Below are 23,565 nucleotides of genomic sequence, written 5' to 3' on the forward strand. Positions count from 1 at the left end.
CATAATTAAAATGTATTTTAAAATGCAGCAAAAATATTAGAAACAATTCCCACATCTTCTGCCTGTTCCCCCATGAATTCAAAATTTGAATTTGGGTAGAGAAAGGTTCCGCAGCCGAACTGAAGTTGATGTGTATGTCCAAATGTGGCTGGCTGAAAGCAGAACTCTTCTGACTGTCTTGGTTGATGCACTTTGACATTTGCAGTTACAGCTTTTGGTTTTGAAGCTTGATATTGGAAATTTGCTGCTTTCATTTGCCTTTATCTCCCGTGCCAAGGAAAAGAGAACATTCTGTTTGGGGAACTTCTCCTTTTAAAAACTTGTTGTATAATAAGTAGTTGTACAAAAAACATGGACTGGCTGCCCTCCTGAACTGTGTTTTGGATGAAGTAATATTTGCATTTTATAGTGCTTACCTTGGCTTCTCTTCCATCTTATTTACTATATATATTGTAGTCTGCATCCCTCTTTTTAAACACAATGGTACTGCAGAAATTGTTTCCATTCTCTTTTTTTTTTTTTTTTTTTGGCTGTAAATACTGTAATTTAGAAAGAGAAATGGAAGTTTTTAAGTCCAGCTCTGTTAAGATCTGTCATGAATCTCGTGGGATGCTTGAGCATCACTTTTTTTGTTTTTTTGTAGCCAAGGTTAGATGCCATGGGACTTTGCTGTGGCACAGCTGTAATGAACTCCTAAGCAGCCTCTGCATTGTCAGACCCTCTCAATTACCCCTTTGATTTTTTTGAGAATAAAAATAGCAGTGAAGAACAAGGAAATGAAAGACTTCGTGAATGATAGTGGAGAGTATGGAAGATGTAGAAAAAGCCTCAGCATGAAGTCTGTTCCTTCCTGCCTCCTCTCTGCCAGTTATTCTGCTTCCTCCTCTAAGCTTTGGTACTCTAGATGGCTAGTTCTTGTTGGCTGGCTGCAGCAATCCCACTGAATCTAGATTAGCCTCTGAATTTAACCCTAATTTCTCTTTCTTCCTAAGCACTGCTGAACAAATCTTTGTCCTTCAGGTTTTGGCCAGCATTCCAATTTTGTGCTCCCAAACTCATTGTCTTGTGTTCTGTCCCTGCGCTCTTACCCAGCACTTTTCTGTTTCCCAGACACCTCTTAGAGATGCTTTGTTGCCAAGCTTTCTGCAGCTCCCTTGATCACCACTGTTTGGATCAGAGCATGTTAACCGTGAGTTGGTGCGGATGGTTGTGAACGGACCTGCAAAGAGCTTCCTGGCGATTCTCATCTAGTGATGTAGGGGCAGAACTTTTTACATTATTTTTGTTTTTCCATATACCAATATGTTTTTTAATTCCATAATACTGTTGATGCAGCATCGAAAGGAGTTGAGTGGCAGCAAGGGACTTGTTAATTACTGTGGTGCTCAGTGTTGCTGAGCACAGATGTACGCAGTACTGTCTTAAAGTAGTGCAAGTGTTCACTGTAACCCTACTTGTTAGGAGTTTTCTCTGTTGCTATCATTTGTTTAGGAGGTGGGAGGAAATGTGGAAAAAAAAAGCATAGGTAACATCCTACTGCAATAAAATGGTATGGAAGCCCTTGTTGTGCGGGGATCATTACATCCTTTGTACCTTGTTTCTCAAACTGAACAAGTAAATCCCTTATTTGATAGATGGAGGATGGCAACTACTTGTAAATGTGTGCTGCAGGTGCTTTGAGGCAAGGCTGCGTGTGTGCTGGCAGCAGTTTTCACTGTGTGATGCTAAAGTCTAGATTTTTCTTTTTATTTCCTTTAATTCTCCCTCTCGGTTATTCAGGCTAGTTGACTAGGAAATGTGATCTTCGAATTGTCCACAAGGCGATTATCCATGTGGTAAAGCTGCTTATTTCTTAGACTTTTTGCAGCTCTGCTTGAGACCTGTGGGTGAGCCTTAATTTTAAGTTTTATTTTGTGGTATTCCTGGAACTTCGTTATGGATCAAAAGATCATTGGACAAAATAAGCGATGCTGCTCTTCCAGGTTTTCCTATTTTGTAGTCTTGTGTAGAAGTGTTTAAAGGTGGTTGCTGGAATGTGGGTGCTGTATGGGTTAGAAAGACTTGCACCAGGGGCTGGATTCACTCCCTGGGCTGCAATCCCTGCTCCTTGCTGTAGGATTAATGACCTAAAAGTGTTGATTGCTTCTGCATGATCTGAAATTAATTGTGTTGTGCTTCGAAGTTATGAATAGAATCTTGAACTTTGTGTGCGCTCCCAAAAATACAACTTTGATAATTTAGCATAGTAAGTTTTTCCCACTATTTTATTTTATTATTTTTTTTTTTTAGCTTCTGGAATGGAAGCAAATCCCCTTCCATCTCATGGTTTGCAGAAACCCTCCTGAGATATGCGCTTCTTCCCAGCCTTGTTTATGTTGCACTTAGTTTTCTGAAGGCTTCTCACAGTAGTCTGCTAAGAGTGTACTTCCAGTCTTGGCAAACAGAAGCCTGGCTCTAGACAAAGCTTATTTTTGACTGCAACCTTGCTGATGCTAATGAGTAGTTCTGGGAGACTGAAGTCTGTGAGTGTCTCCAGTGAGGTGCTCTCCTCGGTCCCAGGGTGGAAACCTCTCGCTTCAAAATGCTTCGCTGGAGTGCAGGCTGCCTGGCTTGCATGTGCCTCGATGTAAAACACAAGCTCAAGTTGTTTATGGTCATACCAATATTTAAAAGTGCTTATACTAGAGTTTAGAAGCTGTGTAACACATCTGAAGAAGAACAGACAGTGGTTTATGACAGTAGCTGACAAGAAAGTTCAAACTGAAGCTGGGAAAATTGGGGATTTGGAATGAGGTGGCTGGATGGAAGAGTACAGGAGTATTGCTGGCTGTGGAGGGAGAAGCTCTGCTGGAGCATCAGCATCCTGCCAAGAAGAACAATGCTTTAAAGTAGAATTTGTAAGGTCATTGAGCTAGAGGAGCACTTGTGCAGTTGGCTAACAGCTTCTCCCATGAGACGTGCATGGAAACTAGTGGGAGACATCAACCATTCTTCAGTGTTTTTTTTTGTGCTTGCTTCCTTAGAACATTAAATGTATTATGGTGTTTACATTTAAAAAAAATCAACTCAGCATAAGACTTGATATTTTGTTTATGAAGTTTAAATCCTGGTGTCATATACAATTTGTTATTAGCTATGGGACAGGTAACCTTGCTTTAGCAAGCAAGTTATACAACGTTTACAATGTTCATTTACTGTGGCTAGGGCACTGGAGTGTGCAGTAAGCATAAGTTTTAACAAATGTGCACGTTGTTTAATTTCTGTTTTTACTGTTTCTGTAGGGAATGAAACTTTAACAAGAAGTCTGTGGTAAAGCCTGGCTAACAGCAAGAGAGGCAAGGTGTAGAAGAAATGCCTTGATGACAAGGTAGGGAAGACATTGAAAGATATTTTTAACAGGTTTCTGTTCTGATCTGGCAGAATTCCTGTCATACTTGAGGTGCTTCTGTTTTGTTCCCTGAGTTGTGTGCTTGCTAGAAGAAAATATCTGTGAACAAGGGCTTACCTCACTTTTGCTAGGTGACTTTGGGAATTTGGGGAAGGGATGAAGGGTTTTTTCCTGGATAATTGCAGTTATTCATATGTTCTCTAGACTGCTGAACTCTGATGTGATTTGTGCAGTGTCATGGCTGAGAAATGGTTCTGAGTAGCTGTAGTGGGACTGACTGATCCAGTTAACTTCATTTTGCTCTTACGTGATTGCTCTCCACATTTGTGTGTTGGCAGCCTACTTAGACAAGATAATGCAGCAGTGTACTCAGAAGTCTGAAATGCTAGGAGCTATTAGAACTTTACTGGCAATTTTTAAAAATTGGTCACTGATTTGTCTGTCCATTTGTCTACTCTGTGTGCCTCCAAAGGAAGGTAGGTCTTGTAATATGAGTATATGATGAATGATTTCAAAAATTGATTTCATCATTGTGTAATGAAATTTTGAGCTGCTTTAAGGAAAGGTGCATTGCAGTGGCCTTCAGTGGTTCCCAACCTATACTTGGAGATAGTCATTCCTTGTTTACAGACAGAATAATTCTGTGGAGTCAGGCTAACAAGGCAAAATGTCACCTGTTTTAGACAGCTAATGGATTTAAATAGTTTATTAATTTTAGTTTCTTAGTATTCTCGAAGGAAAATACTGGAAGGAATGGGAAGACAGGAAGATTAAAAGGTTACAAGGCAGTTGTTGCATCTGTCTGACAGAGGTAAGGTAGTGAAGTCTCTAATGGAGTGGCATGGTCCTTACTGCTGTCTTTTATGGGTTGTGTTCCTCTTGTGCATGCAGCAAGCATACAAGTAAGCCCTTTTTGCTCTCTGGGAAGACTGGCTCCTGGAAAGAATCCGGCAATGCCAGAGCCGTTCCTGTGGCCTGCAGCCCATTTACAAGTTATGTCCCCAAAAGTCTGTGGCTAGGAACAGGCTGGATGAATTGTCAGTTGTTTTTTTTTCCTTGGAAATAGTGTAGAGCATATATAGTAAACTTTGTCCTTCATCAAGTATCACGCCTGTGGCTGCAGCACAGATGGAATATGCAGCAGATCCGTGTTCAGTTCTCATCACGTGGTAGGGGAAAAAAGTTGAAATGTACTTCCCTCTTGTACTGTTTGAATGAGAAATGTGATCTGCTCAGAAATCCTGGTTGCTGATTTAGTTACACAAAAATGTGAGCTGGTATAAAATCATGCCTCTGAACTCACGTTTGCTTTATAATGAGAACTGTGGATAGCTTATAGCAAGTAGAAGAACTTTCTTGGAAGTAAAACAAGTTTGTGTGATCAAAGTCCCAGTGATATTCTTTTTAGCACAAAAGGGTTAGCCTTCTCTATCTAAACCTGATCGCCTTTCTTGCATTAGGAGACTGTTTTGCACTTTACAGCAGATTCATTCTCTTTTTAACAGCAGCATTAGACCTGCGGAGTTGGATCACAAAGCTATAATTTTTCACATTAATCTCTTCTCTGCAGTTCCTAAAATGCTGGAAGCTAAGAATTAAAACAGCTGTGATATTTAAGCAGCAAAAATTAATAATTAGTGCTTTGTGAATGTTTATGGAGAAATAGGATGATATTAAAAATTTAGATTGAATACACAGTGAAACTGAGTTTACCCTTTGTCTTTCAGCAAAGTAATCGAGCTAGTTCTGTGGATCTCTGGTAAGGTTATTTGGTTGTTTCTCCTGTTCCCAATCTTTAGAAATATTTTGTGAAAAATGCTCTGTTCTCCCACACTTATTTGGTCACAGTCTGCAAAGTCTGTGTTTTGTGATGTCCTTACAAGTCAGTTTGCTATTTGTAAAGATACTTTCCTTACTGTTATTGATGATGTTTAAATTACAGTGGTATAAATCTGATGAGCAGGGACTTTGGATAGAGGCTGTTAATGATCTCCTGGCATTCTCTTCAGAGTTTGTATGCCCTTTTGCAAAGGCAGGCATCGCCACTGCCATCCTCCTCCCCTGTTGTTTACTCTCACTCCAGATATGCAGCCGTCAGTCCCCGGATGACTGAAGCGCAGAGATGCGATAGCAGCTGCTTCTCAGGGTGTCACCACTAATGTCGTTGCATTTCACCTGGGAATTACATCAGGAAACACGTTTGTGCAGTGTGACTTTATTTCTGTGGGTGTTTTTGTTTTTTGTTTTTTGTTTTTTTCCCTGGAAGTTGACTTGCAATATTATGTGATGTATATAATGTGGTTTGGAATACTTTTAGGGTAAGAGTTTGTATTCAGATTCATCAGTTCTTGTGAAATTGCTTTTCACATCATGATTATTTGTCACTCTGAAGTACTTCATATTACATACCCTCTTTCTGTGGCCTGTTAACATAAAGTTTGCATAAATCTCCTCTCACAGTAAACAGATTTTGAAAATCAGAGTATCACAGCAGCTCCAGTGAAGTCTGAGTTAGCTTGAATGAAGCACCACTGAATTGTTTTGATCTTGCCTGCTTTTCATCCCATTTTTGGCTGTGAGGCTTTGTATCACAAATCAAAGATCTAAAGGGGTGATGCATCGTCAGCTAGGCCTTTTTTCTTCCCTTTTCTTAAAGTTGCATTAAATCCTGAAAGTCTTGCTGACTTGGGTATTGCTTGCTATATAACCTTAGGAAGCAAACGTGTGTGCTAGCAGGTGTTTGTATGTAGGGAATTCTAATTTTAACTGGTTATAAATGAGGAGAGCTTGCCCCAGTTTTTCTTATGTGCTTTTGGGAATGAATGTTTGAATCTGAGGCTTTTGCTATAAATTTAATCTGAAATAATTAAGCATGAGGCTTACATTTTGAGATAGGTATTATTCTTCAGCATTAAAGTATATACATCTTCCTGCTTGTTTACTTGTGATGCTGTTTTGGCTTTTGCCTCCAGAATACTGTGCTGCAAATGCACTGAAGCTGTAGGGCTTGCTCACAAATCACGGTTCATGTGATTATTTTTAAAGTAATAAAATATTTTATTTTTCAAGACATTGTGAAGCATTCTATAAATTGGTGTACTTTTGTGCAGTAGTGCTAATAAAGAAAGGAACAAAACCAATTTCTCCAAGGTGAAGTTAAGTTTTGTAGTGTTTGTGTTGCTTTGTACTGAGCCTGTGGTTACAGGAGTATTTTTTTTATACATAGCAATGTAAGGCATAATCAGCTTTAAGTCTACCTGCTGTCTTCTCAAGTCTTTTAATTCAGTGGAAAACTTCTTTTTCACCAGAGCTTATGATGGGGGAAGCATTGAGTTTAAATTGCCTGGTTGGTAGCTTTTAGCTAGCCAGCCCTTTCTTCCTGAGCGGTTCTTGAGGAATACTTTGTTATATGCATCTTCTGAACTGTCTTTGATGGTAGTTCCCTTCTGATCTGTGTTATAAAGTATTCCTTTTTGTTTTTAATGCATTTTTGATACATTCTCAAATGATACTGCTTTTTAAAAGCAACTGTTTAAGCTCTGATATAAATCTGTTTGTTCTCCTTCTCTCTCTGTTATTAAGAACAAATGATTGCCCAGTGCATTGTAGTTTTATAATACTGTTTTAGCTTATCTTTTGGTTTAGAGTGACTACTGCTTGATAAAGATAAAAAGCTGTCATGACTGTTAAAATGTAGTATACTGTAGGTAAGTTTCACAGGGAATTATGTTACAAAATATTGAGAATTTCAATTGCATTAGCTAAAAAGTGTTAGGGTTTGGTCTTGTGTTAGAATTAAATGATGCTTTGTGAAATTTCTGCAACTCTTTCTTGCGTTTGTTGCTTGCCTGTTCTGGGTTTGTTGGAGCCAGATGTCCAGTGAAATAATAGGCACGTGCAGGGGTTCAATTTGTATGTCTTTGGATATATTTGGATATATTTTCAAAGCAACTGAATTCAGGTGAAATTAAGCATAGTGGGAGCTACATTCTTCTCTCAGAAAACAATCTGAACAATTGTTTGCAAACCCTTGCAGTGCTGTATGTTGATGATTTGATCAAGAATCATGGTGGTATGAAGTTTTGATATAGCTTAGTACTTTTTAAGTAGACCAAAGAATAAGGAGAGCTAAAGCAACCAGGATGAAGGTGACGTGACAACTGAAGTCTTATACCAACCATTTACATTGTTTTGAATTCTGTTTGTGGAGTTAGTGAATGTTAGTAAGCTCTTCAAAGTGCTGTGTTGCAAGTTTCTCTTGCACTGACGTTTCTCACCCAGATAAAATTAATCCAACAAAAGTGTATCTTAAAAGCTTATCTGGTTTACAAACTTTAGAAGTTAATGACAATAAGTTCCGGAAGCTCCTTTAGCAAGGTTATAGCACATCTAGGGTTAGATTTAAATAAAGATTTCTAGCCCATTTCTCAATGCTCTGCAACAGGGTGGAAAGTATTTTCTTTATTTGCAAAATCATGCTATTAAATAAGATGCTGGGTTTATGAGACAGACAAAAATACTCAAAAGTCTATGGCAAAGAGGTAACTAAATCTCCTGATAGATTGTATGATCTATTGTTTTCAAGGCCATCTTTTCATCATAAAAATATTACTTTGCCTGCATTGACATTTATTTACAACACTAGTAGCAAACACTGAAAAAATAATAATAATAATACATATATATTTATACACACACAAAAAGCGTTTATATGTAAAGGAAGGAAAAATGTAATTTCCCAATACAATTTGGCTGGAACAGCAGGACTGTTCCTTCTCATTATGGAAAGCTTCATGTGGTCTTGAATATTATTCTTTCTCAGTGGTCTGTACTCCATCACACTTAGTTTAAATGATTTATTTAAAATATTTGGTATGTTGCTGGTGTATTGCTGCCTATGGATGGTTGCATATTGAGGATCTGAGTCCCAGAATTTTATGAAGTAACCTGGTATCAATGTCTAACATGCAAAATACTGTATGATCTGATGTTGGATCTCTAATTCTTTTGTACTATCCTATTGCATTTTCATTCCTTTTTGAAGGAAATTATAACAGATCAGAAATCATCAAATTATTCCTACTTTACAACAGAAAATTTCCAATAATATAACTATCTATATTTCTTTCCTACCAGTTCTATCATCTTGTAATGGAAGATGGAAGACAAAGGAGCTCGTGTTGCTGACTACTTTGTTGTCGCAGGATTAACAGATATTTCAAAACCACTAGAGGAAGAAATCCACTTCAATGATGCCTGCCATAAAATTGCTAAACCAAAAGAACCTATTACAGATGTAACAGTAATTATTAAATCCCTAGGGGAGGAAGTTCCTCAGGGATATAAATGCATAGATGTTACTCCCTCAGGACTGTCTGCAGATCTCAATAATGGCAGTCTTGTAGGACCGCAGATATACCTTTGTTATCGCCGGGGAAGGGATAAGCCCCCACTTACTGACTTGGGGTAAGTAGTTTTTCTGTTTACAGCAGGTGATTTTTGGCAATTTTATGTAAATAAAGCAGGTTTATTGAAATTTCATAACTTTTGATATAAGGCATGCTCTCAACAGAAAGATTGTTGTTGACTTGAGCATGCTGTAACACTGCCATGGAAATGATGTGTGATGGGTGACTTTCAGTAACAGCTGTGATCCTTTACATTTTGGAGTTTTCAAAGCAATTTATAATTTTCAGTGTATATGTTTTGTGTGGGAGAAATATTCATGTATGTATTACATACTGAAATGAAGTCAATTGTACGACATTCAATTCTTTGAAAAGACTCATTGCCTGGTCCTATGAAAATAACATTATTTTGCAGTAAACAAAACACTAAAAAGAAATTATACATGAGGAAAACTACTTTCATCACAAAGTTTTTCAGTTAGGAGTGCAGTTTGCTGTAATGCTGACTTAATTTGTCACTAAAATGTTTTGATGAGATGAGCTGCTGCTAGACTACTACTATTCAGTTATAATTCTGATGTATAGTATTAGCGTTTGAAATATTAAAAACCAAACCTGTGTGCATTCTGATCTTTGTTCGTCCCATTTTAATTAGGGTCTTATATGATGGGAAAGAAAGATTGAAGCAAGGCTGTGAAATAATTCAAGCTACTCCATATGGTCGGCCCGCCAATATTAGTGGCAATGCCTCGTCACAGAGAGTGTATGTCACTTACCGAAGAGCATCCGAAAACATGGCACAAAACACGCTGGCTGTTACGGATATATGTATAATCATACCAAGTAAAGGAGAAACCCCACCACATACGTTCTGCAAAGTTGACAAGAATCTTAATAATAGTATGGTAAGATTCAAAATCTGAATTTTGAACGCTCGCTGTGCAGTGATGTAATGTTTGTGGAATGTTTATGATGGTTTGCATCCGTACTCTCTAAATCTTGGAAGAGTTCAAGGTTTATATTACTTTTTTGTGCTTGGAACTAAGTCTTTCTGGAAGTTTTGGGTCAAACAGACCTTTTAGGGCTGACATACAAATGCTAATTTTGGATTAGTCCTAACACACAGTGATGCAACATGTTCTCTAACTGGAGAGTTCACAGGCTGATTTACTGTTGTGATGGGAATTCTGTATCTAACAGCTATATTTCTTGTTTTTAAACTCTCCCATTACCTGCAGCATTATTTCATGTAATTCTCTTCTGTCATTTCATAAGCTTTTTTCAGAAGAAAGATGCTTGTAAGCAATGTTGTATCCTGCTGACTGTAAGCCTGTTTAAAACCATATTAATGTTCCAAAGGTAGACCTAAAATACACAGGCATCACAGCACTTTGATTTGCAGAACTTAATGTTCAGGTATCTCCTCGTTGAACCTTCAACCCTATATGCTGGCTCTATAATGTGTACCTGTTTTTAAATAAATGTCTGTGGACATCAACAAATGGATTTTTCAGTTCTGCCAGCTCTTGTATTGACTGGGTTATGGGAGAGCTGTCTTATATAAATTATTTTCTTTCTGCCATCCCTAAAAGCTTTGTGTGTTCCTAAAGGGTGCACCTATTTTTCCAGTCTATGGCTTCCCCACTTTCTTTATTTTGGTGTCCAGAAATTGAGAATGTCAAAAAGATTTTAAAATGGGATCAGTGCCAAAAAGGAAATCATTGTTTAGAAGCTGAAAAAAACTACGTTGTTAGTGTTATATCACAGATGGAGTAAGAAATAAGGCTTAAACATGAGCATGTTTAAAATGCAGGCACAAAATAAAATTATTAAAAGTATTAACTTAAAGTAATTCACAGATATAGTTCATATCAGAAACACTGGTGTGGGTGTGTAAATAAAAAGTCTGCATGTATGAATGTGTATCTATCTATATACACGTTCAAGCAAGAAGTTTAACAAAATGGAGAAAGGTTTAAATATTTATATAGATGATGATTGTACTTGCAGTTCTGTAGTTGAGTTAACAAATGTTTTGCAGAAGAATTTATAGCTTTCATGCTTTGTTCAGACTGTAAACTAGTTTTGTTTTAGAGCTCAGACCGAGGCCTGCGCTGGGCTGGTTATCTCAAAGCTGACGTGGTACTTCCAAGTCACTTGTTTGTGGCCCTTGTCAGAGAGGATACTGCAACAGGCCACTGATTTCTGTATCTTAATGCGCTACACTTGTGTGTAGATTGTGGCTCTGTGAAAATGAGGAAGAGGTTGTCTTCCCTCCCTACTTTCTGTTATGTTCTCTTATTATATTCCGCTGTGTAATACAATTTTTTTTTTTACAGTGGGGCTCAGCTGTGTATTTGTGTTATAAAAAGTCTGTGGCAAAAACCAACACCATATCATATAAAGCTGGTATGTAGCTACTATTTACCATTTTTATCTTCAGAATGTGCAGGGTTATTTGTAATGTATTACTTTTCTTCTCTTTAGGAATTACTTGACATAGAGGCTGTCCTGATATTATCAAAAAGTGAATCTTTCCCTGAAGAATTCTCTTAAAATAATTTTCTGAAACAAGCCTTAGAATTATGTCTCATGACTCTCTTGTCTTAAAATGTGCTTTTAATTGGAAGCTCAGTTGTGTTTTGATAGGTTTCTAGAAGCCTGTGTGTCTCCCATCTGTATTTTTGTTGCTGATGACTGTCTTTAGAGGATAAGTGTGTGTGTGTGCGTATCTATGCATAGGACAGTATCTCAAAAAATATTTAATGTATTTTCATGATTGCTTTCTTTAAGAAACATTTTGAAGAATAATGCAAAGCTCCAAACTGCCTTAGACATCAGTGGAATTGAACTCTTTAAGCATTTTTGGATTGTGTATCATCTTTACTTTCCTATTTATAAGACAGAATTAGATTTGCTATGTCTCTGATGAAATTTATTGTTGTTTTTTTAAAACCCTTAATTTCATTTAAGTGTAGGCCACAAGCATGATTCATGTTTAAGCTTTAGTGCGCTTCTATCCCCTCGAGACGCTGCTGTCTGTAAACAATAGTAGTTTAGGTCTGACTAAAAGGTGCATAATAAATTAGTTAATACAAATTTTAAAAAGACACAATATCTGGTAGTAGCTTGCACAAAACTTTGCTTTGGGGACAGAGAACAGACAGACATAGCATGGGGCACAAGCAGACCACTTTTTTGATTATCAGATTTTACTGTTGACTAGTATTTCTCTGTATAATATAAAAGAATGTGTAGGGATTATATTTTCCGATATAGAAAAATCTCTTCCCATAATATTCTCAGTTTGCTGTCCCCTGGGTTGTCAATAAGAAGAGATAGCTACAGCCATATGATGTAACTGAAGACTTGTGTGTTAAGAGCCTCTCCTTCAGAACTGTGTTTTACAGCTATACTTAAAGCTAAGTCTAAATGCATTAGTTTGATAGTACGTCCACCAAAGCCTCAGATGAGGTGGATCAGCATAGTTTGTTAGCTCAGTTCTGGAGATAGCATCGTCTTCTGTTTCTACTATTTGCCATCTAATGTTTCCATTACCAGGTTTTCCTGGAGACCTTTGTTAGCAATAAATAACTATTTTCCCTGAAAAATTGAAAGCATTAGTGTTCTTTCTCAGTTGTTCACGTTACCCTTTTTAAAATAAATTAAAAACTATCATGAGTAAGAATTTTAAACTATTATTATAATAATAGCTAAGGTGTCCATAACCTGTAAACAGAAAATGAGAAATGAGAATAGTTCCTAGAGCAGTAACTAAGTAGGACTTCGGTAGTCCAGGTGATTTCTCCTTAGGCCTTGGGAGTACGCTGTCTCTTTCCAGCTGCATGCTATACCTCATTATTTCCAGCTCTCCTTTCCTGCCTTCCTGAAGTTACTATATGCTCATATGCAGTTTTTATGGGCATGTTTTTATGGCGTGAGCTACTGTAAACTTTTCCACTATTACTTATGTAACTGCCTCTTTACAAATTGCCTTTAAAGGTTTAATATGCAGATATCCTGAAGAGGATTATGAATCATTCCCATTACCAGAATCTGTGCCTCTTTTTTGCCTACCTATGGGTGCAACGATTGAATGTTGGCCATCTAACAGTAAATACCCTCTCCCAGTTTTTTCTACATTTGTACTAACTGGAGCTTCTGCGGAAAAGGTAATTTGAGTTAAAGATTTGGTAGTATGTCTGTTCACATTGATGATAATGGATATTTTGGTAGACAAACTTGAATCTATTCATTTGGATTTAATTCAAAGCCTCCTTTAAAAAGTGTTTTTTATTTCATTATTTTTCATTTATTTCACTGATGGACTGTTGATAATATAAACCTGTCGTTTGCTTTTCTGTCTTGTTAACTTGTGAAACTACAGAGCTATAAAAATTTTGAGTGAATATACATGCAAATACACTATTTTGTTGCCAGCATATAAAACTTCGTGTGTATGTACTTGTCCTATAAAGTAAATAGGGTGTCAGAGGAATACTGTTCTGAGCTGTTCATTAAAGGATTCTTAAAATAGCTTAAAAGGTAATTGTATGAACAGTTGACTGTAGCTGTATAATCTTTTTCCCCTCACACTTAAATTGTTTCCTAGATTAATCTTTTTCATATGACATCAAGAGTTTAAATAATAGACAGTCTGGATTTTCAAAGCCCTAAGAATATTCCAGAATAAATTACTTCAAAAGAAGATGCATTAATGTAACTTTTCAATCAGTAACGTAAATTTGATTTCCTTATGCGTTTGCTTTGAAGACTTCGGCAAATATATTGACTTCAAATCAACTGCATTGTTTACAGGTATATGGTGCTGCTGTTCAGTTCTATGAATCGTATCCAGAAGAGAATCTTACAGAGAAACAAAAATCTCAACTGGGATTAACAGCTGCTGTCGAGGGAAAGTCAGATGCATGCAGAACAGTTCAAACAAACAAGTGCATTTGTCTGCTCTCTCACTGGCCTTTTTTTGATGCTTTCAAGAAGTTTCTTACCTTCCTGTATCGTTACTCCATTTCTGGTCCTCATGTCCTGCCCATTGAGAAGTAAGTAACTCCAAAAACCCATAATAGTTATTTCAGCTGATGCGAGCACTTCTGTTGCATATAACTTTCCTATAATATCCTTTTGGTCTTAGTCATCAAACATCATTTGTAATGATTACACTAGATCAAGCAGCTCTGCTCTGTTGATTAAATGTAACTGTTTGTACATCATGAAAAAGTAGAGATTTTTATTTTTAAGTGCCTGCAAAGGTGTGTGTATCTGTAACTTCTTTTTTTATCCTTTAAGGGTTTGAGTCCTTAAGCATATTGATTAGAAGTAAGATTATAATTTTCTTAGTATTACATATATCACTCTCCTATCTTTGCAGTTTTGCATTTTTTTCAGATACCAATTTATGGTGCAATAAGGTAATAGATTGAGTTTGAATTGTTGTACCTTAATTATCTTCCACTATTTGTTATAAATAACCTCACTTCCTTCTTATATGAAGGATCTTGCATTTTTAAATGCAGAGTAAATCCTTCTATCCAAGGAGGGATTGATACCTGTAATTAGTGTGTAATACCATTTAACGCTTCTAGGCTAAAAAGAAACTTTGTACATCAGATTTCAAATGCAGTATTTGTTTTTTATATTACACTTCAGTGTTTTTTTCTAATTGAACTTCGATCTTTTATGACATTTTGATTAAGTATTTTTGTGATTGTTTATCCATTTCATTGTTCTTCTTTGTAACTATTATACTACTTTTAGAATTCTGGTGATGCCTTGAGGTCCCTTCCAACCCCTAAAATTCTGTGATTCTGCAATTTTTATATTACTAGTAGTAATTTTGTCTTGCGGTAAAGTGGTTTAAGCTTATTATTTCTACTAAATCTTTTTTTTCTTCTAGACACATTTCTCATTTCATGCATAAAGTTCCTTTTCCATCCCCTCAGAGGCCAAGAATTCTAGTGCAGGTAAGTGTAAAACTTTTCCTAAAAGCTATGTCTTAAGTGAAGGCAAAATAGCTGTTGAACAGATTAGTTAATGGAAACTGTAATAGGTATGTTCAAACTTTTTTTAATGTTCAGGACTTCTTTTCCTAATTTCAGACACTTAAAAGCTTTACAGATGTCTTATGGTCTGTTTCCAGCTTAGTTTAGGACTCCAGTGAAGTATTACAATATACCAAGAAGATTACAAGAAGATTTAGTGACCTTGGAATTTTTTTTTTTCTTTGAGTATATACAGAAATTCATGTAAAGCTACCCAAAGTTGGCATCTGGTTTGACTTTTTTTTTTTTTTGCAATAGCTTTTGAAATATTTTCTTGCCCCTCTATGAAAACTGCATGTAAAATAAAGAGGTCTAATAAAATTAAAACCCCATGTGAAGAGTATATTCACAGTTACCTTTTTAGCCAAAGGGCTTCATGCTGTCCTCTATGTAATGAGTAGTTATTAGTGAAAACTGTGAGGGCCATGCACATTCAACAAAGGTACAGTTTATCAAATGTGACTCTTATTCTGATCTGCCTCCAAGATCTAAACATACTTTACTATGTGTGAGGTTACCTGTTACTTTAAATTATATCCATGGACACTGTTTGTAGGAGAGAGGGGAAGTCTCTATTTTAGACTTCTCAAGTGTAATTTAAATCTTTCCTCTTCTTCCTAAGAGGCAAAGTGGGTAGAGACATTAAAACTTTATTGCTGAGGAAAAGACATCTCTTTTTTGACTGTAGTTATTCAGCCAGCCATGTGTTTTTGAATGAGTTGTTACAAAAACAATGTTACTCTGTGTTATTTCCTGTAGAAAAATAAAATACGGAGTGCCTTGTGCAGTTTTCAGTTTTAATGCCATAACCTGTATGCTAGAGAAGTCTTTCAGAGTGAATGAAATCTCAGGTTGTGTCTTTATGTATTAAATATTAAAAATACTCCATAATGCACTTGTGTTTTCTAGAGAACTGACAAATATTACTCTTCTAGTAAAAGGGGTATGAGAACAACTACATTGAAGCTGTATCTGATGTTTCTGTCACTTCTATTATGATTTGGAAGTTCCATTCAAAACCCAGTCTGTTGACATTGTTTTTCTGTGTATACTCCTTCAATAAAATATTTACAGTAGGGAACGCTAAACACATGCTTCCAGGAAACTGAGTGAGTTTAGAGGAAAACATTGGATTTTTTTTTTCAGCCTAAATTTTTAGGGAACTGTATCCAAGTATAGACGGGTGTGTATCCTGGAACAAAAGTTGAGGACGTGGGTGAGCGATGTGAGATTGTCTGTGACACCTTGCTGTTTTCAAAACACTGGATGTATCAAGTTAATACAACTCTAGTAGCTGATACCACAGATATAGCTTTTAACAGTAAGCAGGAGATGTTGTCTGTGAGTATCTACTTCCTTCAAGCTGTTTCCAAGGACTGACTTGAGTTGTTCGATACTGCACTGAAAAAAAATCACAGGTGGTAGTATCAAAGATGTTTTCCCAAAAATCGTGTGATCAGTGGTTGTGTTTTTGAAGATTACAGGTTTCAAGGTTTCTATTTTTGAAGAAATTTCTCTCTGTAATTTAACTTAAAAGACTAATTTTTTTGCTAAGTAACTAGTATAGCAAATCATTCTGAATGCATGTTACTGTTAAATGTCTTGCCTATATGCTTTCTGAAAGGGAGACTTGATATATTTTTAATAGCTGCCTGTATACCAGTCTGGATGTGTTGACCCATTCTTAGATCCTTCTTAACATCTGTTATAAGTCAGAGAGAACATGGCACGTGTCTGACTTATATTGATGGTTATAATTACTTCAGAAATTAAGCATTCAGGAATGTTGCTGATTGCCTGTTTCCAGCTGCTATTGTTGATAGGCTGTTTCTGATCTGCTAGACCTCATTCTCCATGGCTGACACCCCCTTATTACCCAGATGTTGCTCTTCTAATGATGTATTCACAGCCTGCAAACTTCAAGTGCATTGAGTAATACTTTTCTCCCCTTGAAGAATAGGGGCAGAAAGTGCCTCTTCTGCCTGAGGGAGGTGTGCGCTTTGAATAGGCGCTTGGTTGTGTTTATGTGCTTGTGATGAAACACAAAAGTCATAGGACATTAGGCTGATGCTTCCTTTCTGGGAATAGTTTATGCAGGTTACCTCAGGCTGAAAAAATGAGTTCTTTGAATTCTTTCACTGAGCAAGTTAATGGTGGTAGTTGTCACAAGATGACTTACTGGAGAACAAAGCTAGCATGTACAGCAGTGTGGTCATCCTGATTTGTCAATGAAGCTAAATGGAGCATTGGCCTTCCAAAGTTCCGTTGTATGAAATACGAAAGGATGTAGCACTGCAGAGAATCTTTTTATTGTATGCTTTGTGTGGCTGACAGTCCAGGCACAGCATTAGGTAACTTGATGCTTCAGCATTTGAACTACTACTTCATCTCATGTTTCTGATTACTATTGTCCAGTCACTTGCAGGGGAGTGTAAGGTGAAACATACTCAAAAATGAAATGCTACTAAAAGATGCTTGATCATATGTGTTACTGTGACCTGCTGAATTGCTACTGCTGTTTGTATCTGTGCTTTTATGCAGTAGATAGACAATGCATGACTTAGCAACGAGGATTAAGCTAACTGGTATCTTGGTACCTTTGGTTTACTAGACTGAAAACCCATCAGATGAGTTGTGATAAACTGATTGCATATCTGTACTCTTGTACTCATTTAATTCTTCCATTCATGTTAAATATATGAATGGTTTCTCCTGTCACCATTAGAATATTGCCATTTTGTCCTATCAGCATAAGACCTTCATCTTGGATCCTTGACCAGTGTGAATTTCGGTCTATACCAGATTTGAGCTGAGCAATTTCTACCAGCTAAAAGCCTAATTCTCGTGAATTCTCGTGTCTTCTGAAGGAAATACTACTTCATAATACAGTCTGCCACCTGTCTCCTTAATTTCTGTCCGTCTCCTTCCCGCTCAATCTAAAAAGAATCCTCCCTGAAAGCTGTGTATGAACTATGGGTCATCGCTTCTCTGAAGGTTTAGAAGGGTTTACTTTCAGCAGTTAATATATTCACTTTTTAGTGTATTAGCTAGTTTAAATTCCTTTTTTTATGGATATACAATGTGCTCAGTTCTGACTGAGAAAGGAAGGGAATGCTTTGCCTGCTTTTCATTAAAAGATACTGATGCATAGCACTGCACTCTGCTTTCCATAGTACCCTACAACTGGATTATGTAAGGTTTGGCATAGTTTAAATTTTATCTCTCTGTTCTGTGCTATTGTTATATAGCTTCTGATAAATAAGTTCAGAATAAAACCAATGTATTTTAAAATCTTTTTCCAGCTATCTCCACATGATAACCTGATTCTTAGCCAACCTGTATCATCACCCCTTCCACTGAGGCAAGTAGCAGTATCTTCTGTTTAAACATGAAATGTGTTCTGACTTATACTGAAAAGTTTCAATGCTTTGAGCTGTAATGGTGCCAATTTAAGTCTTGTCCTGGTGCCTTTTGTAGTTAATGTATCCGAAATTTATTTATGAGATTAGACCTATGCCCTGTCAAAGAGACATACTTAATTAATAATATCTGTGCTTGTTTTTTGTTGTTGTTCTGGTTTTCTTTTGGTTTTAAATAATTTTGGTGGTTCTTGAGGCAGAAGATAGATAGATGGCCCTTGTAGGAATTGGCACCCGGGCTCCCAAGATAGCACAACTTCGGTATTGTGGGTTAATTAAAGTAGTTCTGTGCCTGTCTTAACTTTCATGTCTGTGCAGGAGAATGATTAAAGAAATACCTGTAGTTTCCCTGTAAAGTGCTACTCAAAAAGAAAAATCATTGTGCATGTGTCCTAAAAAGAAGTCTAGTCTCATGGCATCATGGTTACTGTTGGAAAATAACTGTTCTTCACTGGACAATGAAATATACCAAGTAGTCTATTTTGCTGTCTTATTTGAAAGAAATATTTGTAGATTTAAGTTTATAAAATCTTTTTCTAATATCTTGTTTTCTATTTTATTATTGATTGTTTTTTTCTGGTCACTTATAACTCACCAGTGTGTTTATATTTTTGAACAGTGGGGGCAAATTTTCTACACTACTTCAGAACCTAGGACCTGAAAATGCGGTAACTCTACTTGTGTTTGCTGTGACGGAACATAAAATTCTCATCCATTCATTACGACCTTCTGTCCTTACTAGTGTGACAGAGGCATTAGTCTCTGTAAGTAATGTTATTTTAATCGTGCACTTGTACGTGGAAAGAATAATATTTTTAAGATAAAATCTAAAATTAGTAGTAATGTTGTTAGGCTTAGAGAGAACTTAAAAAATAGAATACAATTTAAGATCTTTAGCAACATAATTCTTCATCTGTAATGATGTTCCATGAAGACCACAGAGAAGATAGCTACTGTTGGCTTTTTGTGTGTAAATATCATGATTATGTTTGGTCATCACAGTGCAGTGACCCCAAATTCAGTGATTTCCTGTTTTTTCCCAAGTAGTACTGAATTCTATCTTTTAGAAGAAAGGAAAATAATATGCATTTAACATTCTCAATCAGTTTCACTCAATGAAACTCATTGTTTCACTACCTCTACCGTAAGCAGTCTGTTACACTGAAGAGCTCTTTTTCTACAGATTAAACAAACTGAAATTTAGAGAAATGAACCCACTTTATTAAATAAAATGCCTCTAGAATTACAGTAAAGTACTCTATTACCTGTCACGTCAAATATTTTTGAAGTGGGGATTAGTCAAGTGTGTTTTATAATTGAATAGGCTATTATACATATTTAACCTATGTTTTTATCTCTGCATGTTTTCAAAGATGATATTTCCCTTCCACTGGCCTTGCCCATATATTCCTCTCTGTCCCTTGGCACTGGCAGATGTATTAAGTGCACCATGCCCGTTCATAGTGGGAATTGATTCAAGATACTTTGATCTCTATGACCCTCCACCAGATGTTAGCTGTGTTGACCTAGATACCAATACCATTTCTCAGTAAGTATTTATTAACAATTTTTCTTTCATGTTAACTTTATTTTACTCCCCCTTTTCAAAGGAAAACTTGCCTTATTTTTTTTGGCAGTGAAACTTGAGTGGCTTTTTTGTTTGTTTGCTTTAAACCTCTGAAATTTCTAATACATAATCTTTTTCAAAATGAGGATGCTAGAAATAGCTATTTCTTGTTCAGCATGGTAGAGCGGAGGCACAGTCCTCATGCAGCATTACTGCCTCTTACTCCAGTACATTGAAATCCTTCTGCACGCATTAGCACATTTCCTGGATTAACCATATTATGTTTTGTTTCATTGGTTCCCTAGAGGAGAATAATCATCTTAGTTTTTCCTGATTGGCTGTCTTAGTGTTAAAGAAATTTTAATGTCTTCAGATGGACATCTGCTTGAAAACTGTATCAATGAAATTATAGCCCATATTAATGTACGGTATAGGAACTTGATACTGAGAATTAGAGATGCAAACTTTTCATGAATTAGAGTCTTAATTGAGACTTAAAATAATTCCATCATTAACAAAATCAATGTATTAGTATTTCTCCTCCAGATCTGTGTAGAGCCTGACATTTTTCTATCATACTAATTATCTAGCATTTGAAATATTAGTAAGGGATAGCAGTGCTCTGTTAAAACCATTGGGAAATGGTATCAATAGCCAACATACAGAAACTATAGTAGCACAGGGAAGACACAAGTAGCTTTTGTCCAGAATTTTTGCCCAAAGGCAAGACTGGAATGAAACCACAAACACAGATCATCTGTTTTGGCTTCTGAGTAGGTATTTCCATCTCAGTATTGTTACGATAATCAAAGTATTATTTATTTTCATGTGATGATGTGATACAGAAATAGTCTTTTCTACAGAAAAGAGGGTAAGACTTATAAGTCAGATTTAAAAAAAAAAAAAAAAAAAAAGTAGCCTGTACATGTATTTCAGATTTACTCTTGCATTTCAGTAGAATGCTTAATATATTCGGTGTATACTTAATGCAACTTCATTCTCAAAGTCTTTGGTCAGTGTTCTTTATTATCCTTTTGTTGGCAGCAGTCTTTCAGCATTATTATGCCTAACTAAAAACTTAGGACCTTTTTCTTTTAAACTTTCTTGCTTATAGGCTCGGTTTCAGTAGTTCTGTGTAGATTTCAAGAAGACTGTATACATTAAGCATCCATAAATAGGATTTACGGATTTTATGCTGATATCAAGCTTGTACAGTAGTTCTACTCTGAAGCTTTTAGGAACTGGTTCAAACTAGACTGCAGTAACGTTTTGTTTAGGTTAAGAGGAAAACATTTGTACATTTCCTTTGTTACTTGTCTAATTAGATACATATTCATTAATGGCAATAGTTTCTTATTTGCAATTATTTCTGTTTCCATTTTACCTTTAACTGATTTTCTGTATGTTTTCTTAGGACACAATAGAACTAACTTGTTTTTACAGGAAAAAAGTGTCAAACATGCTGACGGTTTTTCCAACTTTGGTAGGGTCTCGAGGCTTGCTGGTGCCCTCTGGTGACAAATTGTATTTTTTTCATTGCGATAACAATGTAGTTAAGTCTGTATCTCTGTGCACTAAATGCAAAGCAGTTATGTCAAGTTTATTTCAGGATATTATCAGCATTCTAGTCATTATCCTAGTTTAAATAACTGCAATTTAGAATGTAGCATGTGTAGTGGTTAAATGTGTGATGGCAAGTGCTTAATTCTGTTAATCCATTCATCTTTCTTGAATTCTATGTGGATCGATTTCAGTGCTAAACTGTGTCTCCACAATGATTATCCTGAAATAATAGGTGTTGGTTGAATGTCTGTAATCAAATCTCCATACAGTAAATCAAGTTTGACTTTGTTAGTTGGTTTTCAGTCATTCTCAGCACTGTTCCAGTGGAGCAAATTGTATATGCTCTACCGTTACTATGGTGGGATAGAAAAATCTGGATACAAATCTATACACAAACATATTTCCAGTGTATACTCATACTTTTTTTCCCTTTGTTTTTCCAGGACTGGAGATAAGAAAGCTATTGCCTGGAAGATCTTACCAAAGAAACCTTGCAAAAATCTGATGAACACTTTAAATAATTTATATCAGCAACTGGCAGAATGTGAGTGGGGAAGTAGAAAATGATTGACATCGGATACAGTGTGCCACAGTAACAGATAAATATAGCTAGTTAAATGTGTTCTTAAGTCACCCATTATACTAAACGTAATTACAGAATGATGTTTTCATACAGAACACCACAATTTGTGCTTTAAGTCCAAAGATTAGAACCCACATGGGGGCTTTTGAGATGGAGATTTGCATATATACAATGTGGAGCTCAATAGATATTACATTGTATTAACTGTTATCCTTGTACAAGAAAAAAGTCCTTATGAAAAGGGAATAATAAAGCAAAGAGTAGGTCAGGAGCTAATAATCTTCAGTTTTGTCATCAAGGCTGGCTCAAGTCTGCTGATATTTTGACAATTGAGCTAGCTTTTACAGTCAAGCTGATAATACTTTTGTTCTGATTCTGTGTTGATTTATTCATGTAAATAATTTTATGCAATATATGTTTCCAGCCTTTACATTCAGGAAACAACCAAAAAGTAATTCTAGGCCTTTTATTAGCTGCAAGTTTATTTCAAAGATATCTAAACGTGATTGACTGAGGAGAAAAAGTACCTGAAACTTTAAGGTGGGGGAAAAGATTCAAGTTTTAAGATGGAAGCTTTCTAGAAACATTGAGGTTTTAACTGTACAGCAGTATTCTGTTTTGAAGTAAATGTTTTTAAGGAAAACATTGTTGATAGAATCCTCAAATACTGCAGAATAAGGTGTATTGAACCTTCATCTAAATATCTAGAAAACTGGATAGAGATAATGTTAATGAAATTATTTAAAACAAAACATTTGGAAATGTTAGGTGGCCTCAAGTATATTTATGTACTTGAGTATCATAGCTAAACGGCTTTGTGAAGTGGGAAAGAATTTGGCCAGCACTCTGACATACCTGTCTGCTTACAAGGTTCTTTCCATAGACGTTAGTGAGAGTCTGAGGAGCAATCATGCAAGGCGGTTGTAACATCAAGTAGCTGTGGTGATTGCTGTCACTAGAATGTAGTTGTCCTGCATGGAATGTATTGAAACAGAAATTTACTTAAACACTTTTTGTGCAGCATGCTACGTGATGCAAACTTTCAATTGCTTCAAAACTTTGATGTATTTTATGAAGTCTTTCTAGAAAAAAATTAAAACCATATGTTCCCTGTAGTCTATATTTTAAAAGTACTGATCATAAGCTCGTATTACAGATGAAGCCACTTAAATGTGTTATCAGAGTAAGGCTGCCTATAATATGATGTGGAAAGACAGTACTGAAAAAATCCGTTCCTAGTTTTGAGACGTTATTAGAATGTTACCATAGTTTGAGTTTGTAGTATTGAAATCTTAGCTAGAGTTCTGATGGCTTTAGAAAATGTTGATAAAAGTGTGTCCTTTAAGAGCAGAGGTTTTACTAGATAATTTACAAAAATGACTGCTTTCTCTCTGCATCTTTCTATTGCATTATGTTATGTTTTGATGGCTCCAGTTTGTATTTGACTGGTGTTTCTTCTGTTTATATAAGTGTTTAACGTGCATAGTCCACTTTTTGAGAACACTGAGATGAAAGGCTCTGTAAAAGAATATATATATCCCTTCTATGTCTTTGTTCTTAAAATATGCTTATTTAAGC

The 23,565-nt window shown here is 36.1% G+C and overlaps 1 protein-coding gene across 5 annotated transcripts in view; it reads left to right on the forward strand.

The window, feature by feature from the left end:
* The window catches only part of DENND4A (DENN domain containing 4A), a 51,379-nt gene that overhangs the window by 5,177 nt on the left and 22,637 nt on the right, over positions 1 to 23,565 (forward strand). For 4 of the 5 annotated variants that reach the window (XM_084532744.1, XM_084532747.1, XM_084532748.1 and 1 more), the window contains exons 2-12: positions 3,282 to 3,367; positions 8,525 to 8,854; positions 9,452 to 9,701; positions 11,136 to 11,205; positions 12,799 to 12,968; positions 13,615 to 13,856; positions 14,711 to 14,777; positions 18,158 to 18,216; positions 18,894 to 19,038; positions 19,648 to 19,823; positions 21,848 to 21,948. In XM_084532744.1, the coding sequence (XP_084388870.1) occupies positions 8,547 to 8,854; positions 9,452 to 9,701; positions 11,136 to 11,205; positions 12,799 to 12,968; positions 13,615 to 13,856; positions 14,711 to 14,777; positions 18,158 to 18,216; positions 18,894 to 19,038; positions 19,648 to 19,823; positions 21,848 to 21,948 (1,588 nt within the window). In that variant the 5' untranslated portion in view covers positions 3,282 to 3,367; positions 8,525 to 8,546. The remainder of the gene's footprint in view (positions 1 to 3,281; positions 3,368 to 8,524; positions 8,855 to 9,451; positions 9,702 to 11,135; positions 11,206 to 12,798; positions 12,969 to 13,614; positions 13,857 to 14,710; positions 14,778 to 18,157; positions 18,217 to 18,893; positions 19,039 to 19,647; positions 19,824 to 21,847; positions 21,949 to 23,565) is intronic. The other variant, XM_084532746.1, reaches the window with a different exon arrangement.

The sequence above is a fragment of the Aythya ferina genome (assembly GCF_964211825.1).
Source record: "Aythya ferina genome assembly, chromosome: 11".
NCBI classification, from domain to species: domain Eukaryota; kingdom Metazoa; phylum Chordata; class Aves; order Anseriformes; family Anatidae; genus Aythya; species Aythya ferina.